Genomic DNA, 26,151 nt, shown 5'->3' on the forward strand with positions numbered 1-26,151 from the left:
GTTTTTATACATAGTTGATATTATTATTCTACAGTTCTTAGTTCAAAATAAAATTTGTATAGTGGATAACAGAACTATCGAACATTACTGTGCAATGAAATTATTTCTTTCTTATATCCCAGCTTTTGAAGTCAGAGCGCATGTACCATCTACCTTCTGTTTAGCCTCAACCTACTGGGCCCGGTTAACTAAATACTTTCAAATCATGTGATTAGTCAAGCAGGGTAATAAGTGTAAGATTAATACACGGATCATTCGTAACATTAAAAACATTACCATCATATGCACCTATGTTTTGGGTTTCCTTTGTGCCATCAGGTCAGCTCTGGTCAGCTCTGGCCAATGCCTCAATGAGGCCTTTGGGGTGTGCTGTGGTGTCTGGCACCAGGACTGTGGGAGCATCCAATGGCGGTTGGGATCTAGGGAGTTTGGGCTCTTTGTCTGCTGGGCCCGTGCAATGCAGACCGTGGTGCTCTGGGTGTTTCTGTGCCTTGTTATTGTGGACAGGATTTATTTTTTTTTGGGTGCCTTGGTATTTCTGTGAGATTAGATCAGGTAAGCTGACCTTTGAGCCAAAGGCATTGCATGTCCATGATCCTGTCACCAGTTTACCAGTACAGTATATACACTACCAGTCGAAAGTTTGCCTCACCTCCACAACTCCATAATCGTTCCTGAGTTTTATTAATTTTTTTACAATGTAAAACAATGCTGAAATATGCAAAAATCTCCTTCAAACAGTTAATATTAAGACGTGTCTGCTACTCATGCTCTGTAAAACCTTTATAACGGCTCTGATTTGAGGTGCTGTTTGTTAATTGGTTATTTTTGAGGCTGGTAACTCTAAATGAGCTTCTCCTCTGCAGCAGAAGTACATTATAGTCATGCTTTCCTGGGATGGTCTTCATGAGAGCCATATATGCAATGCCATATGTGTTATTTCATAGTTTTGAAAAAGTCCATCATTAAACTTTTGGCTGGTACTGTATGTGATATCCAGTGTTAATCTGTTAATGCTATTTTTAATCAGTGTATTGTTGGTTTCGTTCAATTGATATCAAAAGCTCACACAACGTAGTATCCAATTGATTTATAAACATGATTCATTAGATGTCAGAATCTGGTCATTCAGTACATTCAGGTCATCAGCTGACTTCATTTTATTGCCACACAACATTGCCAACCCTAGACCTGACCAACTTCAGCAAACCCCAGATCATAACACTGCCTCCAGAGGCTTGTACAGTGGCCACTATGCATGATGGGTGCATTTCTTAATGTGCTTCCATTCTTACCCTGATCGCTTTAAAACATGGTCAATCTGAAATCATCATTATATATTCCCAACGAGATCATCATCATCGTCATCATCATCGCTGGTTCTCCCTCTGTCTCTCACACATCCTGATAGATAACCCAGTAAGTGTGGCTCTGAGAGACAAAGACAAATCTGCTATGATGTTATCACTTCTGCTATGAGAAATGAAATGCGCTATAATCCGTCTCCTCAGTGATCAGACTCCACGAAGGGACACATCATTATGATTAAGCCCGTGTGACAACTTTAATCTGATTTATTAAACCCGGCACTCAGGTCAGACTCTTGAAGCCTTAAAACATCCCCTTAAAACTGACAGAACTACTTAATCACCAACTATCTCACCTGGTTTCATACTGGACACTTATACATGGATCCACCCTGAGTGCAATTTATCTCTGTACAATGGTCCTATTCCTAATAGTTTCTATTACAATCTGTGCATTTTTGTTGCTGTTATTGTTGTTTTTTTTTTACACACCACGCTGACAGCTGAGCATGGTGGGGGAAAAAATACATTTACAGCAACCATTTTTCTTAAGAGACTGTCAAAATAAAATGTTGCCTCACTTAGAAAGAAACTGGGCAAAAAGTGCCATGGACAGGTTAACAAAAGCACCCAGCTTGACATGAAGGGTTTTCAGTCCTCATCCATTACCGCTATTTTAAAATGAGAGAAAGCGTTAAGTGGAAATTGCGTGTAGGGGAGATGGTGCGTCACACACCAGCGTGCACAAAAGAAGTAAAAAAAAAAAAAAAAAAGCAAAAATGATTGAAAAAAATATATGTTGCATAATTGAAACGATTTAACATGGCAAAATTGAAGTGATGTACATTTTGGATACTAATTGGTTTGTGCATCCACACACACACACACAGAGACACAGACACACACTTTTCTGCTCTTCCTCTGGACAGTGTAGCATGGTAAGGTATTGTCACTAATCCATATTCAGGATGATCTCCATTCAGGTTAAGTACTTGTGTCTATTTATTTAAAAATTACTTGAGTGAGATTGCCAGTGCGTCCAACACTAATGACACTACGGAGCTTAATGGTCCGGTTACACTCTGCATTTGGATTGTGTTAACGAAAAATAAAACATCCCAGTAGCACTCACATTTTTTTTTATAATTATGGATGACCTAAGAAACAATGCAGTAATGAATATATTTCAACAGTCAAACGTTTACACCATATCTACCTCCCAGTTTGGTGTTCTGATGCCTTGGCATTAAGGGTGACCAAATAAAGCCCTGCTACCTGTTGGATCATGGATTAGTTAGAGTACCTTGACATCCCCATACCACATTGTCCAGTGGAATAGAAAGTTTTGTTCACAGAGACTTTGTGGTAGCCCTGTGTTGACCGTCCAGCAACAGAACGAAGCAGAGCGTCAGCAAACAACAGCAGTATCACAAAATAAAATGCTCATTGGCTATTTATTAGCCACCAGCTGGGAAAAAAAGATCGCCTTCTTCTCATCTCCACAGTAGGGAACATGCATAGGCCAGTCGAGAGTCTCACTAGAGCCTTCTAAAACACACCAGAACTTTTACTCATTCTCTCAGACTTATTTGATCATACCGCACCACCTGAAGGACCTTTTAGAGCTTTTAGGAGTCTTCTAAAAGGCTTGAGTGAGAGACTCTGGGATGGAGGGAGACATAGCGCCTCATCTGTCTGAAGAGAAAAAGAAATATTTACAGCCACAGCTCTCTAATGGCTTCAGGAGCTATATGGATGGTAAAAAAAATAATAGTAAATAAGAAAAACAATATAAACAAATGTTGGTGCGAATTTCTGAAATAAGAGTAAGAATATATGGTTGCCATTTCCAGAGTGAAACAGAATGTGTTAATGCTGCTATGAGAGTTTTTACTGGTTTATATTGTTTAGATTAGCCAGAAAATAAAATACAGAAGAGAAAAAAAAAAAAAAGACATGTGATGCAGGTTATAGTTATTGATGTGTTTTTGAGATTCTGATCCAGATCGTGGGGTTGGAATGGCTTCAGAACTGTGCATTACAACCGGGGTCCCTGGTTGGCCAACGGAAGATGGGGGTGGAGCTACCAGATGTAGCCAGTCTCGTCTTCTTTGTCGTCTTCTTCGTCTTCATCGTCCTCGATGGCCCCGCGGGGGCGGAGCCTTCCCCGCTTCTCCTTCTGTCTGCGCCGCCTGTTCTGTGGAGGCTCCTCCTCCTCCTGGTCATCGAGAAGAATTACGGCTCCTCCGCTGCCAAAATCCCCTGAGGTCTCCTGATCCTCCTCTATACACATACACATACAGAGAAAATAAATAAATAAATAAGTAAATAAAAAAAACACACACAAAGATGAGAAAATAGCTTAGATAGATATGAGATATGACAGTGGAAGATGAATGGATAGCCAGTAGAGCAGGAAGAAAGCATGCCATTATTTATCTATTATGCTCCTTTACTGTGATGGGACAGGAAAACAGCACCATCCTGAATTATGGGTCCTCTGATGTCTCATAAAGCAAGCAGAGTGAAATTACACACACACACACACACATGTCTGATATCCTTCATTAAATAATGATCTTGGACATCTCAAAAGGCAGCTCTGACAACAAACACACTATGATGGGCTGCTGTAGGTGTACTGCTTTACGTACCCCCACTGAAACGATTAACCTGTCCTCACTCAGGTAATTATTGAGATTGAGCAGGAACCTACCACAGATTGGGTTGCCTTGTTTCCTAGAGCCTGCAATCTCATTGCCATATTTATCAACGCACCAACACTGGCCGGTGCTGCTGTGACACTGCGTTGTCTTAAAGTAGCCGTCCTCTGTACAGCGTGGGACATATGCTCCTAGAGGTCGGGAGAAGGAGAGGAGAGAAGAGAAAGGAAAGTTATGGTACTTTCGATATACATGCACTGTAAACCCTAATGCTCAAAGTAATTAAACATATTGAGTACTGTTAACTTAAATAATTACAACTAGTTCAAATTAACTAACCTTTGTGAGTATTTAGAACTTTTTGGTATTTATGAGTTTGTAGAAATTACACATTTTAAGTTAGCTGAACAAATTTTATTTTATGTATCTTTTAAGTACTTAAGTAACAGTAACTGTCAGACTAGCGATTTTGTGTCTGACGTCATCAGGGCAATGCGGCACTGGTGGCTCAGTGGTAGGTGTTTCACCCGCCATGTGAAAGGCCCGGGTTCGATTCCCAACAACTGGATGAAGCGCCTGTCCCAAGACCAAATAAAATGGAAGGGTAACGTCAGGAAGGGCATCTGGCATAAAAACTGTGCCAAGCTTGTGTGCGGGACGGATTGTCTGCTGTAGCGACCCATTGCCAGGAGCAGCCGAAAGACCAACAACAATTTATTTGATTTGCAACAACAAAAAAAAATTAGTACAACAAACTCAAAAACTCATAGTTCCATTTACTTAAAACTGGAAACATCATTACTTAAAAAAATTGATGTAACTGATTACCTCAAATTTTTTGAGTTTTGCCAACTTATTCGGGTTTACAGTGTGTGGTGGTTCTGTGAAGACATGTTATTGTCAAATGGAAAGAATGGTGTAAACTCCAAAAATGGATTTTCTGCCTATGACATATGCTGACCTGGCCTTCTACAAACTATTGTCAAGTTGGAAGCACACACAATTTTACAGAAAGTTATTGTAGTTTTATAATTTCCCTTCATTGGAACTAACAGGCCCAAACATGTTCCAGCATGACAATGCCCCTGTCCACAAAGTAAGATCTACAGAAATAGTTTGCCAAGGTTCAAGTGTAAGAACTCAATTGTCATGTTCAAAATACCCTGACCTCAGACCTCTTAAACACCTTTGAGATGAACTAATCCTCAAGAATGCTCTTGTAGCTGATTGAGAATAGCTACACTCCATAATGTTAAATGTAAAATTCTACCAGAAGGTTTGGATTGGAGGTTATTATAAGAGCAAAGGAAGAATAAATCGAACGTTAATGTTCTGGTTATATAGTTTAATTAGACACCTCAGTTTTCCAAATCAATAAATAAATTTGACCAAAAGTCATGTTTTGAAAGATCCAGGTTAAGAAATGCAGTTATTCTGTCTAAGAGCGTAAATATACTTGCTGTTACAGCATGTCTTCAAGTACTGTGGACAACCGCCAACGCTGTAAGCAGTTTTTGTTTTCACAGATTTGCCAATAATAGAGGATTCCAGTAGGGGCGCACAAGAAGATTCAATTAGACAGTTTTGTATACAATCATGTAGTGGTTAGCACTGTCGCCTTGCACCTCCAGGGTCCGGTTCGATTCCCAGCCAGGCTCGATTCCCGTCTCTGTGTGCATACAGTTTGCATGTTTCATCCCGTGCTTGGTGGGTTTCCTCCGGGTACTCCGTTTTTCTCCCACAGTCCAAAGACCTGCAGATTAGGCTAATTGGCACTCCCAAATTGCCTATAGTGTAAGTGTATGTGTGTGTGCCCTGCGATGGATTGGCACCCTGTCCAGGGAGTACCCTGCCTTGTGCCCTAAGCCCCCTGGGATAGGCTCCAGGCCCCAGCCCACGCTGACAATGAATACAGGATAAAGTGCGTGAGTGATGCTATAACTCAGGAGCCTAGTTTCCACGTCAACATTTAAGTTGGTATTTAACTCTCACCTGTTCTGACATGCATATTGGTCGCTGTGCAGTGGTAAAGATACATCATACAAGTGTGGTTAATTGCGGACCTGGTCGCACAACTTTTTCATATTTTCATATGTCATATTTAATGTTCTGGCTGGCTACACTGCCCCTGAAGTTTACATGCATATTGCATCTTTCAGGCCCATGTCTGCATATCACTTTCATTTCTAAAGATGTGCACAAGCTCCCCCTTCCCTCCCCCCAATGGCCAACTTTCACATTAGTAATTTGGTTCAGTACTTGAATACACCTGCTGATCTACACTCTTTGATACATCAGATGGCAGCATGCACCTACTGTAGCTAGATCGCAACCATAAATATAAAGATGAACCAAAGTACAAGGAATTCAACCTTGACACTGTACAGTACATAGTGGCGGAATAGTGCCTTAGTGGTTAGCATGGGTACTTCAGTTTCCTCCTACAGTCCAAAGACATACATATTAGGCTAATTGGCGTTTCCAAATTGCCCATAGTGTGTGAATGTTGACTGGAGGTCCTACCATGGTTGTAAAAATAGGAATAAATACAATGGTCACCATTGACCTCCACAGTCCCTAGTTGAACTACAGAGGTTCCTAGATGAAAGGATTATGCATAATATTATTTATATTTTGGGGAAAATGTTCAGAACGCCCTGCTTACCTGCTTTAATACAGTATTTTATCAGTTATTACTGCACTGTAGATGGCGATAATGATTTCATATTCTAAACAGCGTTCCAATCTGTGTTTAAGTACAGTTAGGTTTTAAATTTAATTCAAACCATATCCAAGTACGCCGTACCATACACAAGACCACCTGTTTAAGTGGATCCACGTCTGGGCACATTACAGATTGTTCACACTACTCCGTACCAGACTTTGGAGTCAAGTGTACTTGGAAGCATGTTGAGTCTCTAGTGTAAAATCTTTCCAGTGTGTAATCAGATCCTGCCCTTCAAAATATCCTTAACACAGGAGGAACAAGTGTCATCTGTTCAAAGCTTATCCCTTTAAAAAAAAAAAAGAAAAGCATTTTTCTCCTCCATCTCTCTTGACCTTTAGAAAAGGACTAGTAGATGACAACCTCCTATAAATGGCAGTCCGGGTTGATAAAGGTTGATAAATGAGGTAAATCTGTTGAGCCTACAATATAATTGTGTTTAATGTAGACTGTTTTACAACACTCAACAAATTTGCCACTTTTATCGACCTGGACACTGCCATTTCTAGAAGGCTGTTGGCCATTTATCCTTTCTTTCTTTAGATTAGATTAGATTAGCTTAAATTCAAGTTTATGTATAAGTACAAGTACAAGGCAACGAAATGCAGTTTAGGTCTAACCAGAAGTGCAATTTGCAGAAAGTGCAGGATTAAGGTATAAGTTCTAAGTGCACTTAAGAGAGATTTACAGTGGATGAGCCGTATATACAGGTTTTTATTAGCTGTAGTCAGAAATTTGCAAATAGATGCATGGATATTTGTATTTTCAAACATGTATGTACATTGTAGTGCAGTCCATATTAAATAGTGTAAAGTGTAAATAGTGTAAAGGGAGGAGTGTAGGGGTGTGTGAGGGGTGAGCAGGTGTTAGTGTGGGGCAGAGTTCAATAAGGAGACAGCTCTGGGAAAGAAGCTGTTCCTCAGTCTGCTGGTTCTTGACCTGGCACACCTGAAGCGCCTACCGGAAGGCAGGAGAGAAAACAGTTTTTGGGCAGGGTGAGAGTAATACTCAAGAATACTGCATGCTCGTCGCACACAGTGTTTCTTTTGAATGTCCTCAGTGGCTGGAAGTGGAGTCCCTATACGCTGGGCAGTTTTTACCACCCGCTGCAGTTTACACTCAGCAACAGAGCAGCTTCCGTACCAAACTGTGACACAGTTGGTAAGGATGCTTTCTATTGTGCAGCGATAGAAGTTCACCAAAGTAGTTGAGGACAGCTGGTTCTTCTTAAGTGTTCTCAAGAAGAATAGGCGTTGATGCGCCTTCTTGCCCAGGCTAGAGGTGTTAGTGGACCAGGATAGCTTCTCCGAAATGTGGGTCACCAGGAACCTAAAGGATGAGACAGGCTCAACAACCATGTGGATGGGTTGATGTGAACCTCTTCTTCCTTTCCTGAAGTCCACAATGAGCTCCTTGGTCTTATTGGTGTTAAGGAGCAGATTATTGTCCGTGCACCAAGTGGCCAGGTGCTTGATCTCCTCTCTGTAGGCAGACTCATCGTTGTTGCTGATGAGGCTGATCACGGTATTAATGTCTGCAAACTTGATAATGTTGTTACAGGTAGATCCATACACAGGCCTGCAGTCGTGGGTGAAAAGGGAGTAAAAAAAGGGGCTTAGCACACAGCCCTGTGGTACGCCAGTGTTGAGCATGACGGTAGTGAAGCAGATGTGGCCTGACCTAACATGCTGGGGTCTGTTGGTCAAAAAGTCCGTAATCCAATTACAAAGTGAGGTGTTAATGTCCGGATCTCTAAGTTTGGTAATTAACTTAGGGTAAAACAGTATTAAAAGCTGAGCTAAAGTCAACAAACAACAGTCATGCATAGGTGTTTGTATTGTCCAAGTGTGTAAGTACAGAGTGCAGTGCTATGGAGACTGCATCATCTGTGCTCCTGTTGGCACGGTAAGCAAACTGGTGTGGGTCTAGTGAGGATTAAAAAGAGTCCTTTAGGTGTGTCAGGAACAACCGCTTAAAGCACTTCATAATGATGGGTGTGAGTGCTATGAGGCAGTAGTCATTCAAGCACATTGGACTAGAGTGTTTCGGCACTGGCACAATCGAGGTAAATTTAAAGCACGCTGGTTCAGCTGCTTGGGCAAGGGACATGTTAAAAATGTCTTTGAATACCCCCCAGCGAGCTGCTCTGCACATGCCCTCAGTACCCGCCCAGGGATACCGTCTGGTCCGGCAGCCTAGTGCACGTTGATTCGGCTCAGTACGTTGTAGACGTCAGATGAGGTAAGTGTGATGGGTGAGTGGTCAGGTGAGGAGGTGATCTTGGTGACATTTTCTTTATTGTCTTTCTCAAAGTGAGCATAAAAGTCATTAAGCTCATTCAGAAAGAAGACATTAGTGGCTTTGGGAGTTGAGTGACTGGGTTTTGTAGTTGCTGATGGCCTGGATGCCATGCCACATGCGCCGAGGGTCAGAGTGTAAAAAGTGCTCCTCTAGCTTTAGTTTGTAGCAGTGTTTGGCCGTTTTGATGCCCCTCTTCAGATTAGCCCTGGAAGTGCTGTAGGCCTGTGCATCGCCTGATCTGAAGGCAGTGTTGCGTGCATTCAGGAGGAGGCGCACCTCCTTGTTCATCCATGGCTTCTGATTTGGGTATGTGGTGATCTGCTTCTGGGTTGTGACACTGTCTATGGTAGTATTGATGTAATCCAGAACAGAGGAAGTGTAGCTGTCAATGTTTGTGTGAGAGCCACAGGTGGCCAGAGTAGCAAACATACTCCAGTCTGTGTGTAGAAACCTGTCCTGGAGTGTGAAGTCTACCCGCGCTGGCCACACTTTGATGGTCTTCACTGATGGCTGCACACGGTTAATGAGGGGTGAGTATCTGGGGCTGAGGAACAAATAAAGGTGGCCTGATTGTCCCAAGTTGGGGAGGGGGTCCACATTATAGACTTTAGCCATGTTTGTGTATACATGGTCTAAAGTTTTGTTTCCTTTTGTGTGACAGAAAATGTTCTGGTAAAATTTAGGGAGTACTGTCTTTAAGTTGGAGTGATTAAAGTCCCCCACAACAATAAAAGCAGCCTCTGGTCGAACAGTTTGTTGTTTGCAGATATTAGAAAAAAAATGGCAGATGGCTGAGCATTTCTCTAATCCAATTTGGCACACATATAGGTGTATGTAATTCTGTTATTAAACATGTTACTTGTAGTTCTGACATCATTCTGATATATTTTGGATATTTAATGCATGGCTTGCGCTGCCGTACCTGATGACCCTTGTGTAAATAAATGAATGGATAAATGTTTTTGGTTTATTTGTCATAATTTCCCATTGTATTGAGAACGGGAAATGGAAATTAAGAAAAAGCTGACAACGCAGGATTCGGAAGGTTGTTTTATGTGAAACAATCAGTGCTTTTAAAAATAAACGTTTTTTCCCCCTTATCTCAGCTTTTTAAATAGACATGGGCTGAACAAATAATACAAAGATTCAAGCACAACTGTTAAATGCAATTTTCTTAATAGAAAAAAAGGGAAATTAAAAGCATTGACTATATACACAGTACTAGAAAACTTCACTTTACATATACAAAAGCCATTAAATATGTTTTATTGATTTACCCATTAAACAATTAAAAAACACACCAATGTGACATAAATTAAATCTACCATTTCAACATATTATACCTGACCTTAAAGCATCATCATTTATTTATACCAGCTGCTGCTGCTTTATCGACAGAGCCCATAAAGACATGTTTGTTCTGCATTGTGCATGAACCCGAGCAGGACTCCTGCAGCAGATTCTGCGCCCTAGGCGGCAGATATCACTAACGCTGATTGGGTTTCTCTGTCTAAACTGTGACTCCCACACACTCACCCATATTAATGCACACTCAGGCGGTTGTTTTTCAGCCTTTGTTATGGCATGAGTTATGAAGCAGTTATGACTGTGCGGGATTATTGATGCCCGTTGGGCCGAACGGGACCAGGGGCAGGAGCGCTGGGTAAGGGTGTCAGCTAGAGTGCATGTTATTGATCGCAGAGGAAAATATCAAGTGTGGACGCACATAAATCACACCGAAAGCCATTACGATTCAAATCAATTATAGCCCAGCTTCTGCAAGGCTTCTGCAGCAAGGCACACATGAACACACACACAAGTGCACATCCACACACACACACACAGACAGACAGGCGGCCACAGTTGGTTGCTTTTTAGGATGATGGAAATTAAAACCTGTTCATTATTTTTGGATGAAATAAATCTGAGGCTTAATGACTGACCCACCTATGAGAGACTTCCGTCGGCTTTGAGTGTGAATCCTATTTATTTCATTCTGACAGGGCAGACCTGGGGAAATGAAACAGACCCACACACACACACACACACACACACACACAGAGATGACCATACTGCAAGTGCTACTTCATAAAAGCAGATCCATGCCAATACATTTAGTTAGTGTTATAAATGTCACCCACTTGAAGTAAAATGATCACATGCTTTTTCTATTTTTATCTCTCTCTCTCTCTCTCTCATGCGCTCTCTTTCGCACTCTCTTTGTCGCTCACCATCTGGTTTCTGGAAGCAGTAGCACCACTCATTGTTGGAAAGCTTCCCATCCTTAAAGGAGTCACAGGAGTTGAAGAGTGGGCGCATACACAGCTCGTACTTGTCCAGATAAATGGCGCTGAGCTCTGACTGGTCGAGCAAGAGATCATAATTCATGTCCAACTTGTTGAACATCCAACCAAGCGAGTCCTTACAGATTGGGAGGATGCTGGTGTCAAAACCTACAGAGGGCAGAAGTTGTTTTTTTCACTGCTCTAATCATAAAGACTATCCATAGGACGTTTATTCACAATATACACAATCCAGGGTGGGTAAAAAGTAACTAGGCATAAAAAATTGTAATTAATGTCCATATTTATAAAACAAATTAATGAAAACAAATATACATGTCCTTTATTACATAGGAAAATTAATGCGAAGCTTTAAAGTTTAGGGTGGCAAAGGTGGCGTCAACCAGTTTTCTCAAACAGCCAGGGGTGGAATGCTCTGTCAAAGAAAGTGGTTTGGGATATGGATGAGAACCTCCTGTATCCTTGCACGCAAGTCCAGTATGTCTTCCAGCATTTTCCAGGATGTTGGCTCGGATGAAACAAACCTCATGAATGGTCTCCAAGAAGAGACCAAATCTCACTCCATGTGATTTTTTTTCCCTGTAGGGTTAGGCAAAGGGAGAGGTGTACAGGACAGCACGCTGGAGGACTTAGAGCCAGTACTGTAAGGGTTAACCCCTAGAGTACATGTACTGGTACAATTAGTTTTAAAAGAAATTGTATTAGAAATATGGACTTTATTACCAATTTGTAATGCCTACTTACTTTTTCCCCACCCTGTATAATAAACAGCCTTTCAATACTGTCATCTATACCTGGAATGATTAATAATCTTAATCTCTTAAACATACAATAAAACATAACACAAACCACATCAAGTCATGTACTTACGTCCTTGTCCGTTGTCATTGGCAGAAGTCTTCAGATCTCGGTTGGCGTCCATGTGCAACACGCCAAACCAGTCCTTCAGTCTGGAGGCCAAGCTCCTTAGATCGGCATCACTGCAACCTGGAAACACAAAGGCACATATGTATCTTGTCAAGCCAAAAAAATCTCATTATTTTATTATCTCCAACAGGGGCACAAGATAAATCGGTGCCCCCATCTCAAGCTGGTCAGATGCCAAAGTAATGAGGCAAGACGAGAGTCCTGGCTCACAGACATTCCTCTATTTGAAAATAATCTGCAGATGAAAAGCCAGCGGTGTAGTCGCCTACCGCTGGATGCCTGAAGATGAAAAGAATCCAGTAAGCAACCTTGGAGGAATACCTGCAGCAATCAAACATGCCATGTACTGATGGAGCACAATAAAGCCCAACATCATAAAGCGAGTCTCCGCCAATGCGCCTTCCATTACATTTCACCTGTCTGAGCTTCACTTTCATCAGCCAGCGTGCACCATACCGTTCAGAAGCGCAGGCTTTTATTGGCTATTTGGGACAAGTTCATCTCAGACAGTTATCAGTCAGAGATATATAAAAAAAAAGGAATATGAGCAATAATACTATAGTCTGAACTGCAGTATAGAGGATGGAATTGGACCCTGTGCAATAAAGAAATAGTGTGTGAGAATGTATAAGGTGCCTCAAAGTATCACGCAATACAATACACCAGACTGTAGCAGCTCTTGGGAAAGTAAGAAAAAAGAATAATAAATAAATAAAAAACAGCTTTGCCTGGGTTGAGTTTGTGTTTTACTGACAAACTGACAAATGAAACTCACAGTTTTGTTAGTTCTAGACTCAATCACAGCGTGTAAAGTTATAACGATCATTCAAAACATCCTTGTTAAAGTCTTTCCGTGCATATTTGGTCCATTCTCTATTGGGATGCCAGTGGGTTTCTGTCTGCCTGTTTCTAAGCATGTATTAAAGAGAAGGAAAGGGTTTAAAAAAAACTGGTGAATTATTTTTTTTCTTATCCTGTAGAGGGTCACAGGGGCCTGGAGCCTATCCCAGGAGACTTTGGGCATGAGGCGGGGTACACACAATCTATTGCAGAGGAAGAAGAGGCAGTGAATTGACCGCATACTCCATTTGAGGGTACTGGTAGCACACAAGTGTCAGGAAGTCTATACTGTAGACACTCACTGTATATACCACTGTATATACAGATACTGTATACTGTGTCTGGCTTGTGAGTGTTTGCACAGGTGATTCTATCACAGGCATGAGACAGGCATTCCTAACTGAATGTAACAAGGCGAAGGCATCCCCGCTGAAAACGGGTATGTCAAGCCGAGCTCATACCCACAGAAACCCCAGATCAGACTGCAGAGTATCTACGGCGACAGCACATATGACGAGCGAATGAAACTCCGGATTAGACTGTGGCGCGTCTACAGAAAATAGGGGCTGCTGAAACATTGGAGCAGCGCGAGGAGCGGCAGTGAGTTGACCGCACAGTCCATTCACCGGTGACAGTAGCATGCAGGTGTCAGGATCTGCATGCGGGCGGAGCTGCGGGTAACTTCTAGTATAATATATAATATACCACCTGTGTAACTGTATGTGCATAACTCAGGTATGCAGAAAGTCAGGACGTTTTCGGTTGTCAAAACGTTGTGGCAACAATCAATTTGGCAACATTAAAGACACTGGAACATTGTTAATATTCGGTTGTTTTCGAAAGTTAGAATTACTTTAAGAAAGTGATGTTGAATCAATATCGACCACATGACATTGGGATAAGGAATGGCTCCGGAATGTGTGTTTGTGAGAAAGTAGCACACACACACTAGAACTGAGAAGAATAAAAAGTGCTGAATATTTTGGTCAGCTTTCTGCCCATGTCTTTTTCTATGCCTCTGGAATGTGTGGAAGACAACCCAAGGTGTTTTTTTTTTTGGTGTGTGTATGTGAGAGAAAGAGAGAGAGAGCGAGAGAGAGAGAGAGCAAGACGAATGGAGACAGAACCTGATGTGTGTGTGTGTTTCTTATTCTGTACCTGTTCAAAGCTCACACCTGCTGTCTCATACATAAATGCCTGCAGGCTAAGCTTACACTCGTGTTGTGCCGAATTCTCCCTTTCATCCTTCTCCATTCTCACTTCTTCCATCCCGCTGCCTTTTTATCCTTCACTATCTATATTCAGTCCCTCCATCTTATTCACGTTCCCAGTTTTTTACATTGGGAACTGTTCTGAAGTTGTACAAACCTTTGTTTGTCACTTGATATAGCATTCATCAGCCTTTTTTTTCCCCTTAACAGGATAAATATGAGTCGAAGTGTGTGTGAGCTCAGTTCAGTCAGCTAGCCATTATAGCCTATCCATTGTAAAAGTCATTAAGATGGTTATGCTTGCCTATTTTTACTGCTTCCAACACATCAACTTTCTCAGCAGAAAGCCAATGATGGATGGCCAGTGTCATGCAGTTGTAATGACATCACATGGTCAACTTTGTTTTTAAAAATTAGAATGACTTTGATGAATTAATGTTGAGATAAGGTTGAATAGATGACCCCATCATATTGTTACTACTGCTATGTGGATCAGCGGAAAATGTTAATGAAGCACTAAGTAAAGGCCATTTGTCCCAGAAGACGGTCTAAGAGTATGGGGAGTAAGATGCAGCAGGCTTGGAAGGAAAAGATTTTAGCAGCAGTTTAGTGTCTATTAGTGGGTGTTTGTGTTGTACTGATGTAGGACCAAGACCAACCTCAAACTCTTCTCTCTTTTCACTTTTTTTGCTTTTCTCTTTTTACTTTTTATTTCATTTTTTATTTCATTTTCATTTCCTTTTACCTTCACCATAAAGCCACTCTCATCTCATGAGGTATCCTCTGTGTTACAAATACAACCTAAAGGAAAATTATTTTTTATCATCAGTGAGTTACCATAACTCCCTAAGTGTACGTACTGTAATAGCAAAACTAATCGATGACAAATGGCCACTGCCCTCATTCACTCTGGGCGTATTATAAAAACAGAAAAAAAGACATTTATACGAAGCATGTGCTAGCGGTAATAGCGGTAGCCAAATTGAAAAGGTGATAACAGATATGATCACCACTACATGACCAGACAGAGACAACATGATTGCTGCTGCAAGGATTTAACCAATTGAGAGTTTTTAATGTAACATTTGTTCAATTAAACTGCATAATTTGTTTTCTCTAACCAACATAGCACATTTATAATACAAGTAAATGTGAGTATTTAATGACTGTGATTATCTTGATTTTTCAATCAATTGACAGCAGTAATATACACAGTATATATATATATATATATATATATATATATATATATATATATATATATATATATACATTAATTTACTACTCTGTATTAAACCTTGAATTTTATTGTACAACAATAAACACATTATATTCTATTTCATTATTTTTTTTTATACAGTATTCATGTGAGGAATCACCTACGACCCCGATCAGGTCATAACAGCATGTTTACTGGTATCTTGTTGCAGCACAACACATGGGCACATATTTAATCTCACACTTTTGTATGTTGCAATAAGTAAAAAAAAACTTTCAGGAAGTTGAAAAAGTGCAACAGATGGTGCATCAGTTGCTCTATGCATATGGAACTAGGTTCTTTTTTTCCCTAGATGGATTCAGACATTTCAATATGTGAATTTTCAATATGTGAAAATTTTTCATTAAACTTTTAAATGCTGAGAAAATTCAAATTTGTTCCATTTAATATCTTCTTCCATTATATCCATACACCATAGCTATAAAAAATATTCATAAAAATGTATAATGCTAAAGATCCATATGCCGTGTAACCATGGTAACAAACATAGATAATGATTTAGTCTAGCCATTACACCTTTACAAGCCATTATCACCTTCATTATCATGTTGCTAAATGACAAAAAAAAAAAAAAAATACAACATTGATTTTCAAAAGAAAAAATAATTTATAGAATACAGTAAATGGAAGTACAGTAATTTCTTAAAGCACCTAGAGAGTTCAGGAAAAGTGAACTTTTTAAATGACTGGTCATGACATGTAGAATTCTTTTTTTATTTGATCTGCCAGGCGATGGACAAAGAGTTTGCTCGCTGCAGATCAGATGAGCTGGTCTAAGGGATTTAACAGGCATTTAAAATATCCCTTATTCATTTTGATTACACAGAATAAACATTCTGTAAATATGATTTGTATCACATGCTGTTTATATTAGTCTTTTATAACAGCATGAATAAATAAAAAAAGATTTATTTTTTAAGTTTCTAAATCAAAATGTTCAGAATAATGACGACTTGTTTTTTTTGGAAGTTTTCTTAAAAATGTTCATGTGCCATCCTAGGGTGACACCTTTCAGTGCGCCTGTAATAATATTATCATAAGTTATATTAAAAAGGATTTCACAGAATAATTTTAACTATGCTGGTGTGATTCATGATGTGTGCTTTGAGATGGTGTCAATGCCACCTTGGAAAATACAACTTTAATTGAAAATTGTTTCTGGTGTCACTGTAGGCACCAAATTACAGATAAAAATGTATAATTTCTTGTGCTGAGACTGCAAAAATCAGTGCAAAAATAAATAAATAAATACAGATAATAAGTAAATTAAAAGATAATTAATAAATAAATGAAAAAATAAAGATAAATAATAATAATAATAATAGATAACAGATGGCTCTGTTTAACATAGTGCTGTTCTAGGCTTGTATCTTCTGATCGGCAGCTAATGTAGTGTCACATCTTGCCATCGTCAGCAAGGCGTTTAGCTCAACTTCTGGATGAAATGATGCTGCATTAAGCCTGTGACTAAATTTTCTCATAAGTACTTGCTCCATTTGTGGCATGTACGAACACTTTTATGTACTAGTGGAAGGGTGCAATCCTTTTTTTTCTGTCATGTCTTAATTTGAAATATTTAAGCACATATACACACACACACACACACACACACACACACACACACACACACACACACACCAATGCTGCTGTACCAACATAGTGCCTTGTTAAGCCATGTACATTATGTACATTATATATATATACACTGTTTTATAAGCCAGTGTTCTTTCCATCCAGAAGCCTGCATAAAAAAGCATAAATTAAATTACAATGTTATTAAATGTTATTAATCAGCTTGACGGTAAGCATCTGGTGTTAAAGCAAAAACACGATCCACTGTCTGTTATGAATTCCACAAATTAACCACCAACAACTTGTTAATTATAGCATTTTTTCATGTTGGCTAGGAATAAACATGAACGCAGGTGTTAATTATTTAGTTACCATTCTGATTAAAAAGCAGTTCATGCAAGTGATCATTACTGTGCTAAAATTATTTACAGTTAATTAATCATGAAATTATTGCTAAGCTAATCTTAACAGTAAAGAAACCATTATGAATAAATAAATTAAAAAATAAAAAATCCTGGAACACAGGCCAGACTAAAGTCTAGGCACTTACCCACACACACACACACACACACACTTAAACATTTGATGTGCACCCATTCTGGATGCTGCACACAAACTCCCGATTCATTTTAGCTACAGAAACAAATGAAGCAGAAAAGAAGCAAAAGCTCTTTGCAGGATGAACCACTGATGTGCAGTTTATTAGGCAATTCTTCTAAGAAAGGAAGAGCCAAAAAGAACACACCAAGTTTAAGTGTGTGTATGTGTTCATTACTGTCCATTTCTATGCACACATTTAAACCCCCATCCTAGAGACCATAAACGCACAAAAAAAGGCAACTGTGCAGTGTTGTGCTGCGGTAGGCTTCCTTCTTCGGTGGATGATTTCCACTAGCAAACATAGAACTACCCAGCAGGATCCCATACACTGGATGACTGGTGTAATATAGTTGTATAGTTGTAACAATGTTACTATGACGTTTTCTACATTTTATTTCGAAAGAATGTTTTTAATAAAATGATATTGAATGAATGACCCAAATACATTGTTGCAAATACAATCAAAACAAACAAACAAAATCGTAACCTTTAAACAGAGAAGTTACAGTATGCTGGTTAGCGTCTATTCGCATTTCCATGTCAAATGGTCAGATTTGAACAGTTACAACGCCTTCCAGCTCTTTGTGTTGTAACGTTAAGCTCTGTTTATTTTCTTTTGGGAATATTATGGGATGCATCTTAGCTCCCAAATTTCCCAACTGTAGTATAGTGTTGGCTCAGAATCTAAAAACTGCATCATGGCTGCTTTCACAGAATTTCGAAAAAAAAAAAAAAAAAGTGCCGTTGTCCAGTATTTCTTTGTAGCAGAAGGCACAGTGTGCTCTAACTGTAGCACCTGGAGTCTGTATCCCATTCAGGTCTCGGTTTAGTTTTCATATTGTTAATAAGTGGTTTTGGCAACATTATGTTGGCGTGTTCATTCAATGTTACACAATCGTACACAAAACAAAGAACTCACATGTCCTTCACGGAGCCCCGAAATTGACCCCATTGAACACATTTGGGATGACCTAAGAACTCTGATTGCAACCAGACCTCCTCGTCTGACATCAGTGTTAAATCTCACTAAAGCTTTTGTAGCTGACTGATCTCAAATCCTCCAGAGTCACACTCCAACACCTTATAGAAATCTATCCCAGAAGGGGGTAAGTTATTTAATGGAATACTGAACAAACACATGCGGAGATGATGTTGACCTTTGGGCAAAATAGTGTATCATAAAAAAAAAAAATTGAACATTTGCACATATGTATGGTTCATTAGTCTACATTGACAACCAAAAGTGTGAAATCTAATTGAACATTGCTGGTTTGAAGGGGCTAAACCACACTAAGTAGGAATCTCATTTATGTTTTGTGTTTGTTGCAGAGGTCTATGGTATATTTCCAGACTAGTCCTTGCTTTCAGTAAACTGCACTATTCGGGCACCAAGAAAGCTAGAAGATCCTGCTATTGTGTTGTTAAAGAAGATAGCATGATGTCATCCAATTCTAAATCACCAAAATTTAGGCAATGTTCCTTTTTTTGTCCTTTTTTCTTTCTTTTTTTTAACTTGGGGTCTCATCATTACCAAGGCAATAACAGATACAACAAATGCACATACTGTACTGTATCTGTCTCTTATGTAGGCAACCAAAAAAACAACATAATTCCATCGTATAAGTGTGTGGGTGTGTGCTTGTGTGTGTGTAGGTGTTTAGGAGGTCATGAATTCATTTTCATGTGTATTTGAATAAGTTATAGCTGTTATTCATTTTTATCTGAAATCGAGTTGTTTGGGGATACTTTTTCTAATCTGTAACCTGTATGAATCCAGGGCAAAGAAAGATGAAGTATGTAATCCTTTCCATTCTGCCAAGAAACCGAAAGAGATATCAAGCTATTGTACACGTTACTCCCTACTGGGAATTTGAGTATGTACTGTATACAGTATGTGTAGGTGTGTGTCCATTATCCAGCTCAGTGTAGTAGTTAACTAGTTGACGTGTTTAGATGGTTGTGAGAAAGAAAGGTGAAAATACTTAGACTTCAGAGAAGCTAAACAAAAATTGTAAGTCCTTAGACTAATAAATGTGCCATCTCACACTAAAATATGGCAAGAAAAAAAAGAGATCTATGAGAAGCGAGAAGCTGCTCTAAACTGCAGATGACAGAGCCACAAATAAAGCAGACTGAAATACTGCAAAATGGGTCAGACTGCTGTTAATTTGATGAAGGTGTAGTAAACCAGAGCGAATCGTGCTGTAAAGTGCTATAAAGCTGTAAGAGGCCTGACTGCTAATCAGCGATGGAGTGTGGTGATGGATTAAGCACTTTGTCCGTTTTATTCTCAGCTCTTTAATTCAGAAATGGGCTAATCAAAAGGCAATAACATGCATCTATTGAGAGAGAGAGAAAGAGAGAGAGAGAGAGAGAGAGAGAGAGAGAGAGAGAGCACTCTACCATTAATGGATTTAGAAACTTTTATATGAGGTTGCGATTGTAATTTCCAGCTGTGCATGTAAAATTCTGCAGAGTGGTCCAACCTGACTTTGCTAGAATTTCTTTGTCTGTTAGACACGCAAATCCTGAGGCAGGTACTGTAGAGGTACATGTGAGTAAAATCTTTAATAACCAATGCAATTATAGTCACTAAAGTAAAGTAAAGGTCAAGGTACAAGCAAACAGTAATGGAAAAAAAAATCATTAAAATGAAGAACATGAACAAAGGTCAACAGGCCTGAAAAATACTTATACTTCAAATTGCAGTTGTAAGACGTTTGAAAGCTCTTAAAAACTGGAAATGTAATGTTTTAATAGCCCTGATCACAGGAAAAGACTAAAAACACACGCTAGTGTTCGTCTTCACAATGCCACATACTGTATTATCAATTTTAGCTAAATTAATCTATAACACATATTTATTTATAATAAAAAATAACCTACATAGCTGACTTTATATATTAATTTATTAATTATATATTAATTCTGTGTCTTTTTTGTACAGAACATAATACAAATAATCTGATTGTGACCAGGATCAGTACTAGGCAAATACAATCTCAGACAAACAACAATATATAACTTTTTGGTGAAACTAATGTGTACTAACCTTTACACATGACTGTATATCGTATTATATACAGTAAGGAGTATATTATTCTGCACTTTATTTATTTAACTGTGCATTATATATTTTAGATTATGTCTAAAGATTCATTTATTTTTTCCCTTTATTTATTTAATTTATGCACAACACCCTAACAGGCTTTTTTTTTTTTTTTAAATCTATAATAATAATTTTTTATATTAAATATTTGCTAATATTAAATTTATTATACTATAGTTGGCCAGATGGTAGTAATAAAGGTATTATCAATGGGTTAATTTATGTCTGAGTTGAAGTTTTTAATGAGTTTAATGAGACTTTTTTAAAGAGTTCTCAATCCGTTTGAGCATCCATGCAATGTCCGATCCATGGAGGCTCCAGGCCATAACTCACAGCACCCAAAGGATCCACCACTAACGTCCCAGTGCCAGACACTACAGACATCTTGTGGAGTCAAAAAATGCTGAAATTTCCTGGTGGCACAAGTGAAATCTACACAAGATTGGGCTTATTGTTTTCCATTGTAATGTTACAGATGATTAGTTTATGTTTTACCAATTATATGAATACATTTATTTCATTATATTAAGGATGTCTGGATGTTTATGGATTGATTGAAATATCAAGGTATTACAAGGCTCTATCCGTGAAGTTTTTGTAAAAAATATATGTTCTAAGGTCAGTTGGGTTTTACAAACAGTTCTAATTTTTGTGATGGTGTAAAAAACAGGATGCTTACTGGCACATTTCCTGAGTTTTCCTTTCTTTTAACTATTATATTAACTTTATAATGGGATACTATTTTACTGGTTTTACCTTGTGCTGTCCTTCAAGGTGTTAAAAATAAAAGAAAAGAAAGATTGGATAGCAGAATACCTTCAGAAGACCTGTTGACGGTCCTCATCCTCTGTCTTTTATCCTCCAACAACATCTCCTGTAAAATCTGTAATCTCATGTGATACGGTCCGGCTAGTCCCGGGCAAAGCCCTGCATTATTGCTTACTGTGGTGCTCACTGAGCTTACACAGATCTCTTATCTCTCAGAGATCATTCTTTGACCAGAAACTCGTAGAAAGTCAGAGAGCTGAAGAGAGAAAATTGAACCTTCGGCTCTGTGACTTTTTTTTTTTAAATGTGTGTATGATATAAGGGATGGCTGCCCTTTAAACAGCAATCATACAGTCAGGCTAAGTAACAAGCAATGTAACTAGCATGCAGAGTTGCTAATAAAGCAATTACTTGATAACATACAATTTTACAATAGATAGCCCAGTAAATAACTACAGTACATAAAAAAATGAATGAAAATATAATATAAAAAATGGTGAGTGTTTTGGTTGTAATATTTAACCACCGGGGTACTTATTATTCACTCCATCATATATTCTGTAGCTAAGGAAATCTCTTCATATCTCCTCTAAAAAAAAACTCTCATCACACAAATTTCATATTCTTTTTCTACTTTTTATAAATGGTTCTTTCCTTTCTTCTAAGTTTGGGTTTTAAAATGGCCCTGGTGGCAAAATATGCAAGTCAAATCGGGACTTGTGTAGAATAACAGAATACTTGAGAGTAAAAACTAACTTCAACTCTCTATATAATCCCCTGCCATGCCATGTGATGGATTGGCACCCTGTTCAGATTGTACCCTGCCCCATGCCCTAAGTTTTATGAAATAGTCTTCAGTCCCCCGCGACCCTGTATACAAGATAAGTGGTATACCTGTAGGTGAATCCCTGCTACACTAATTTACATATCCCTGCGTTTCACTTGTGATTGTTCACCATTGAGGTAGAAAGATTTCTCTGTATGCCTGAGCCACGATCGGACTGCCTGCTTCACGTCTGAAACGCTGGCCTCCCAGGAACTCCTTTAATGGCCCGAACATGTGGAAATGGCTTGGAGCGAGGTCAGCACTGTATGGGAGATGTGGCGGTAATGTGCAAGTAGTGTTTAAAAATGATTGTGTGTACGGTTCTCACCTGCAAGTTGGCGACAAGTTATCTGTCGATTTCAAAGAATTAAAGCGTTCCACCCTCTAAATGTTCACTGGAACAACTGCAGTGGGCCACCTCTGCTGGCATCATCATTCTCGGACATTTGGCTTTCTTTAAAATGTTTTCAGCATTCTAATGTTTTACTGCACCTAAACGTCTCATCATTGTATTCTGCTTAATGTTCTGTAAATGTAAATAGTTTTTGTTTTCAAGAATTTTTTATCACAAGTCCTGGTTAGACTTGAACGACCCTTAAAGAAAGAAAGTAAAACGATCAGGCAAGAAAAAATTACCCCATCATCAGGATATCACAACTTTAAATTTTGCAGATGACCCAGCTCTCCGTCGCCAGGAGTCCAAAAAAGAACAAGTGACACTAAACAATTGTGGGTATCCGTGCGCTCATGTATGCATAAAAAAGAAGGACAGCGCTTTCCTCTAAGTGTGTTACTCTATCCTGTTATGCAGTACAAACAGCTGGCTGGCTACACACATCTCAGAGGAAGCATATGTTAGTTCTTCTAGCCCTCAACCTTCCCAGCTGGTAAATGTCAAAGATGTGATAGGCAAGAGCTAAATAATGCGTAGGAAGTGAAAATAAAGAGAAAAGAAATGGACAGCATTAAATAACATTTAAACCCATAAAATCAAAAAGTATTTTCTTTTAAATAAATACAATCCTTTAGTCTGTTTGACATTTATAAATGCTGTCGCCTCCCATTGTTTATGACATATTGAAAATAAATCTGATTAGATTGCAGTGTCTTCTGGACAATATCTGTTCTTAAGATCTACACTCATATTGAATTAATTTCCTTGCAATATAAAGGGTCATCTGAAAAAGGAAAAAAAAAAGCTTGAGCTGATAAAACAAAGAAACAGCCCTTAGGCTAGAACCAGGGATTCCCTGAAGGGTATATGGCAGACAAAAAAAAGGAAAGAAAGAAAAAAAAAGCAGCCAAGAGACAGACTTGAGTCTTATATACTGTATCACACCTGCAGCAGTTTGGTGCTCCACTGCCAAGCGAGGAGTTGCAGTCGAGTAAACGTGCAAGGTCTGAGGCTAACAAGTCTGAGACACTCGCTAATGAACCGACTGCCACAGAGGCAGACCCACAGCTCGCACTGGCAGCAGCCCACACACAGGGCACACCACATGGATTTGAATGTGAAATGTATAAATTTTTTATGTCTTTCTTCATGTTTTGTGGAGACATAATTGCTATTCCCATTGCGTATGTCTATATGGATGGGTTGATTATTAAAACGTAGCTGGTGCAGAATTACCCTGAAGCTAGAGAAAATGGTGGGCTGTATGTCATTGATGAAATCATCCATGAGATCACTAGAAGCAGTGCTACAACTCCTGACATAAGAAATCGCATTACTTTTCCTCCTTTTGGCCCTTGACATTAAACCCTTTACCAGTCACTCTAAAATGTCAGAGTGTGCACTCCTGTAATTATCCAATCAGCCAACAGGAGTAAAACCCGATGTTGCCTTTGCTGTTGTATCCTCAAGGTTTAACGTGCTGTGTGCATTGTGTTCAGCCTTTCTGCGTAACACTTGTAAAGAGTTGTTATTTGAGTTAGCAGAGCCTTCCTGTCGACCTGACCCAGTCTAGCCATGCTCCTTTGTTCTCGCTCATCAATAAAGCTTTCTCATCTATCACAACAAAGAAAAAAAAAATAAAGAACAGAGCACAGGACAACAACTGGCTACACAACTACAACAGATACAGAGGCAGAATGTTTAGTTAACTGAAGATATGGTTACAGCTCGAATAGACCCGCACTACTTTAATTGCACTACAGTTTTTGTCCCATTATACAAGCACAGCAGAGGAATCAATTTATTGGCCAAAGTAGTTCTGACTCCGCTACGACAGGTGGTGATATGCCGCCTTTCACCTCGTTAGTATTGGACCTTTTCCCAATTGACCTATTACGCCACATGCCAAAAGCTGGACGAAAAGTTTAGCGGTGAGTCGTAAGTCAATGTATGACAGTGCTCTACATTTCTACACTTTACCTTTTGTCCGAACGTGATTCACACCATCCCTCGTGGTTCTGGTGTTACCCAAGGGCAGATGACACCGTCATATTGTTAGCAGCATCTTTTCTCTGTTCCACATTTGGAACGACTTCTGGGTCAAACCCCATCACAGGAACTGTGAAGCATGTGCAGAGCGCAGAGGCCGATTGCAGTGTCCGATTGAGATACATTACACATGCAGGAGTAGCTCGACACCTAGAGTAACCGTGTTATCCGAACTTGCTAGTCCGTCTTTGAGTATGATTCAGAACGATTTTAGTCCGTTTACTTGTTTTTAAGACATAACGATATGTAAATGTAGTAAGAGAAATGCAGGGCACCCTAGGACAAAAACCACACACTAATCACTGAAGACAACTAATATGTTGCATCAAAGACCACCACACAGCTACTTGCTCTACCAGGAATTTCAAATCCAGCTGTAGGAACTCACTGTCCTATTGAGTTTTAAATCAAGATCTTAATCTAGACATTAAATAAGCTCAGTCTATTGGTGTAAAAAACAAAAAAAACAAAAAAAAAACCTTAACCTCTCACAAGAGTCTTACCTAGGTAAAAAAAGTTAATTTTCAGATTGGATCATATAACACTATTTCACATAAAAAGACATCAACCTTAAAGGGTGTTTTCCTAAAATGCCTAATTGTTAAGATTTGACATGGTTACGGACACTACAGATTTTTTTTTTGCTTTTTAAGGTCCCCGTCCCCCCCGCCCCTAAAAAAATGTTTTCGTCATCTGATGCATCAGCTTACAGCAATTTTCGTATCAATTCTTATAAAAAATATGAACAATCTGCATTTAAATTATTATTGTTTGATGCAAGACAGTATAACACTGAAACATTTTTATTTTGGGGCACATATAAAATTATTGCTTCAAAACCGCGTAAGTTAGCAACTTATAATTTTTAGGGAAGCAAGATTGGTTACTTCCATGTTGCATAAACTTTGGAAGTAGCTTCTTTGGCACACACATTTTCTGTATTATATGTATAACCTAAAAAAATTAATAAATAAATCAGTTCCAATACGGTGTTTTGGCTGTTATACCTCGGGGTTATACAGTAAGCAGGACTCGTTTTAAAAGCTAAAAATTCTTAATTTTCCAAACAACTCCAAACATGGAAAAGCAAACAGAATGTGTAGCATGTGTAGCAGAAGCTTTCCATGACTCGACTTCTAGACTTCTTAACAAACAAACAACAACAAATCTGTTAGATTGAGAAATTTTGCTTTCATTCAGTACCTTGTTATTAAATATCTACAGTACAGTACAATCGCCATGGAGTTACACGAAGAGCAAGATATACAGTACAGTAC

At 39.0% G+C, this 26,151-nt stretch overlaps 1 protein-coding gene across 1 annotated transcript in view; it reads right to left on the bottom strand.

The window, feature by feature from the left end:
- Window positions 1-2,073: 2,073 nt before the first annotated feature.
- spock1 (SPARC (osteonectin), cwcv and kazal like domains proteoglycan 1) overlaps window positions 2,074-26,151 on the bottom strand; it is a 257,125-nt gene continuing 233,047 nt past the window's right edge. The window contains exons 8-12 of the mRNA XM_053491188.1: window positions 12,170-12,286; window positions 11,228-11,449; window positions 10,944-11,006; window positions 4,024-4,161; window positions 2,074-3,590 (exon numbers count right to left, since the gene is read on the bottom strand). Of these exons, the coding sequence (XP_053347163.1) occupies window positions 3,391-3,590; window positions 4,024-4,161; window positions 10,944-11,006; window positions 11,228-11,449; window positions 12,170-12,286 (740 nt within the window). The 3' untranslated portion in view covers window positions 2,074-3,390. The remainder of the gene's footprint in view (window positions 3,591-4,023; window positions 4,162-10,943; window positions 11,007-11,227; window positions 11,450-12,169; window positions 12,287-26,151) is intronic.

Source organism: Clarias gariepinus, chromosome 2 (assembly GCF_024256425.1).
Source record: "Clarias gariepinus isolate MV-2021 ecotype Netherlands chromosome 2, CGAR_prim_01v2, whole genome shotgun sequence".
Lineage (NCBI taxonomy): Eukaryota > Metazoa > Chordata > Actinopteri > Siluriformes > Clariidae > Clarias > Clarias gariepinus.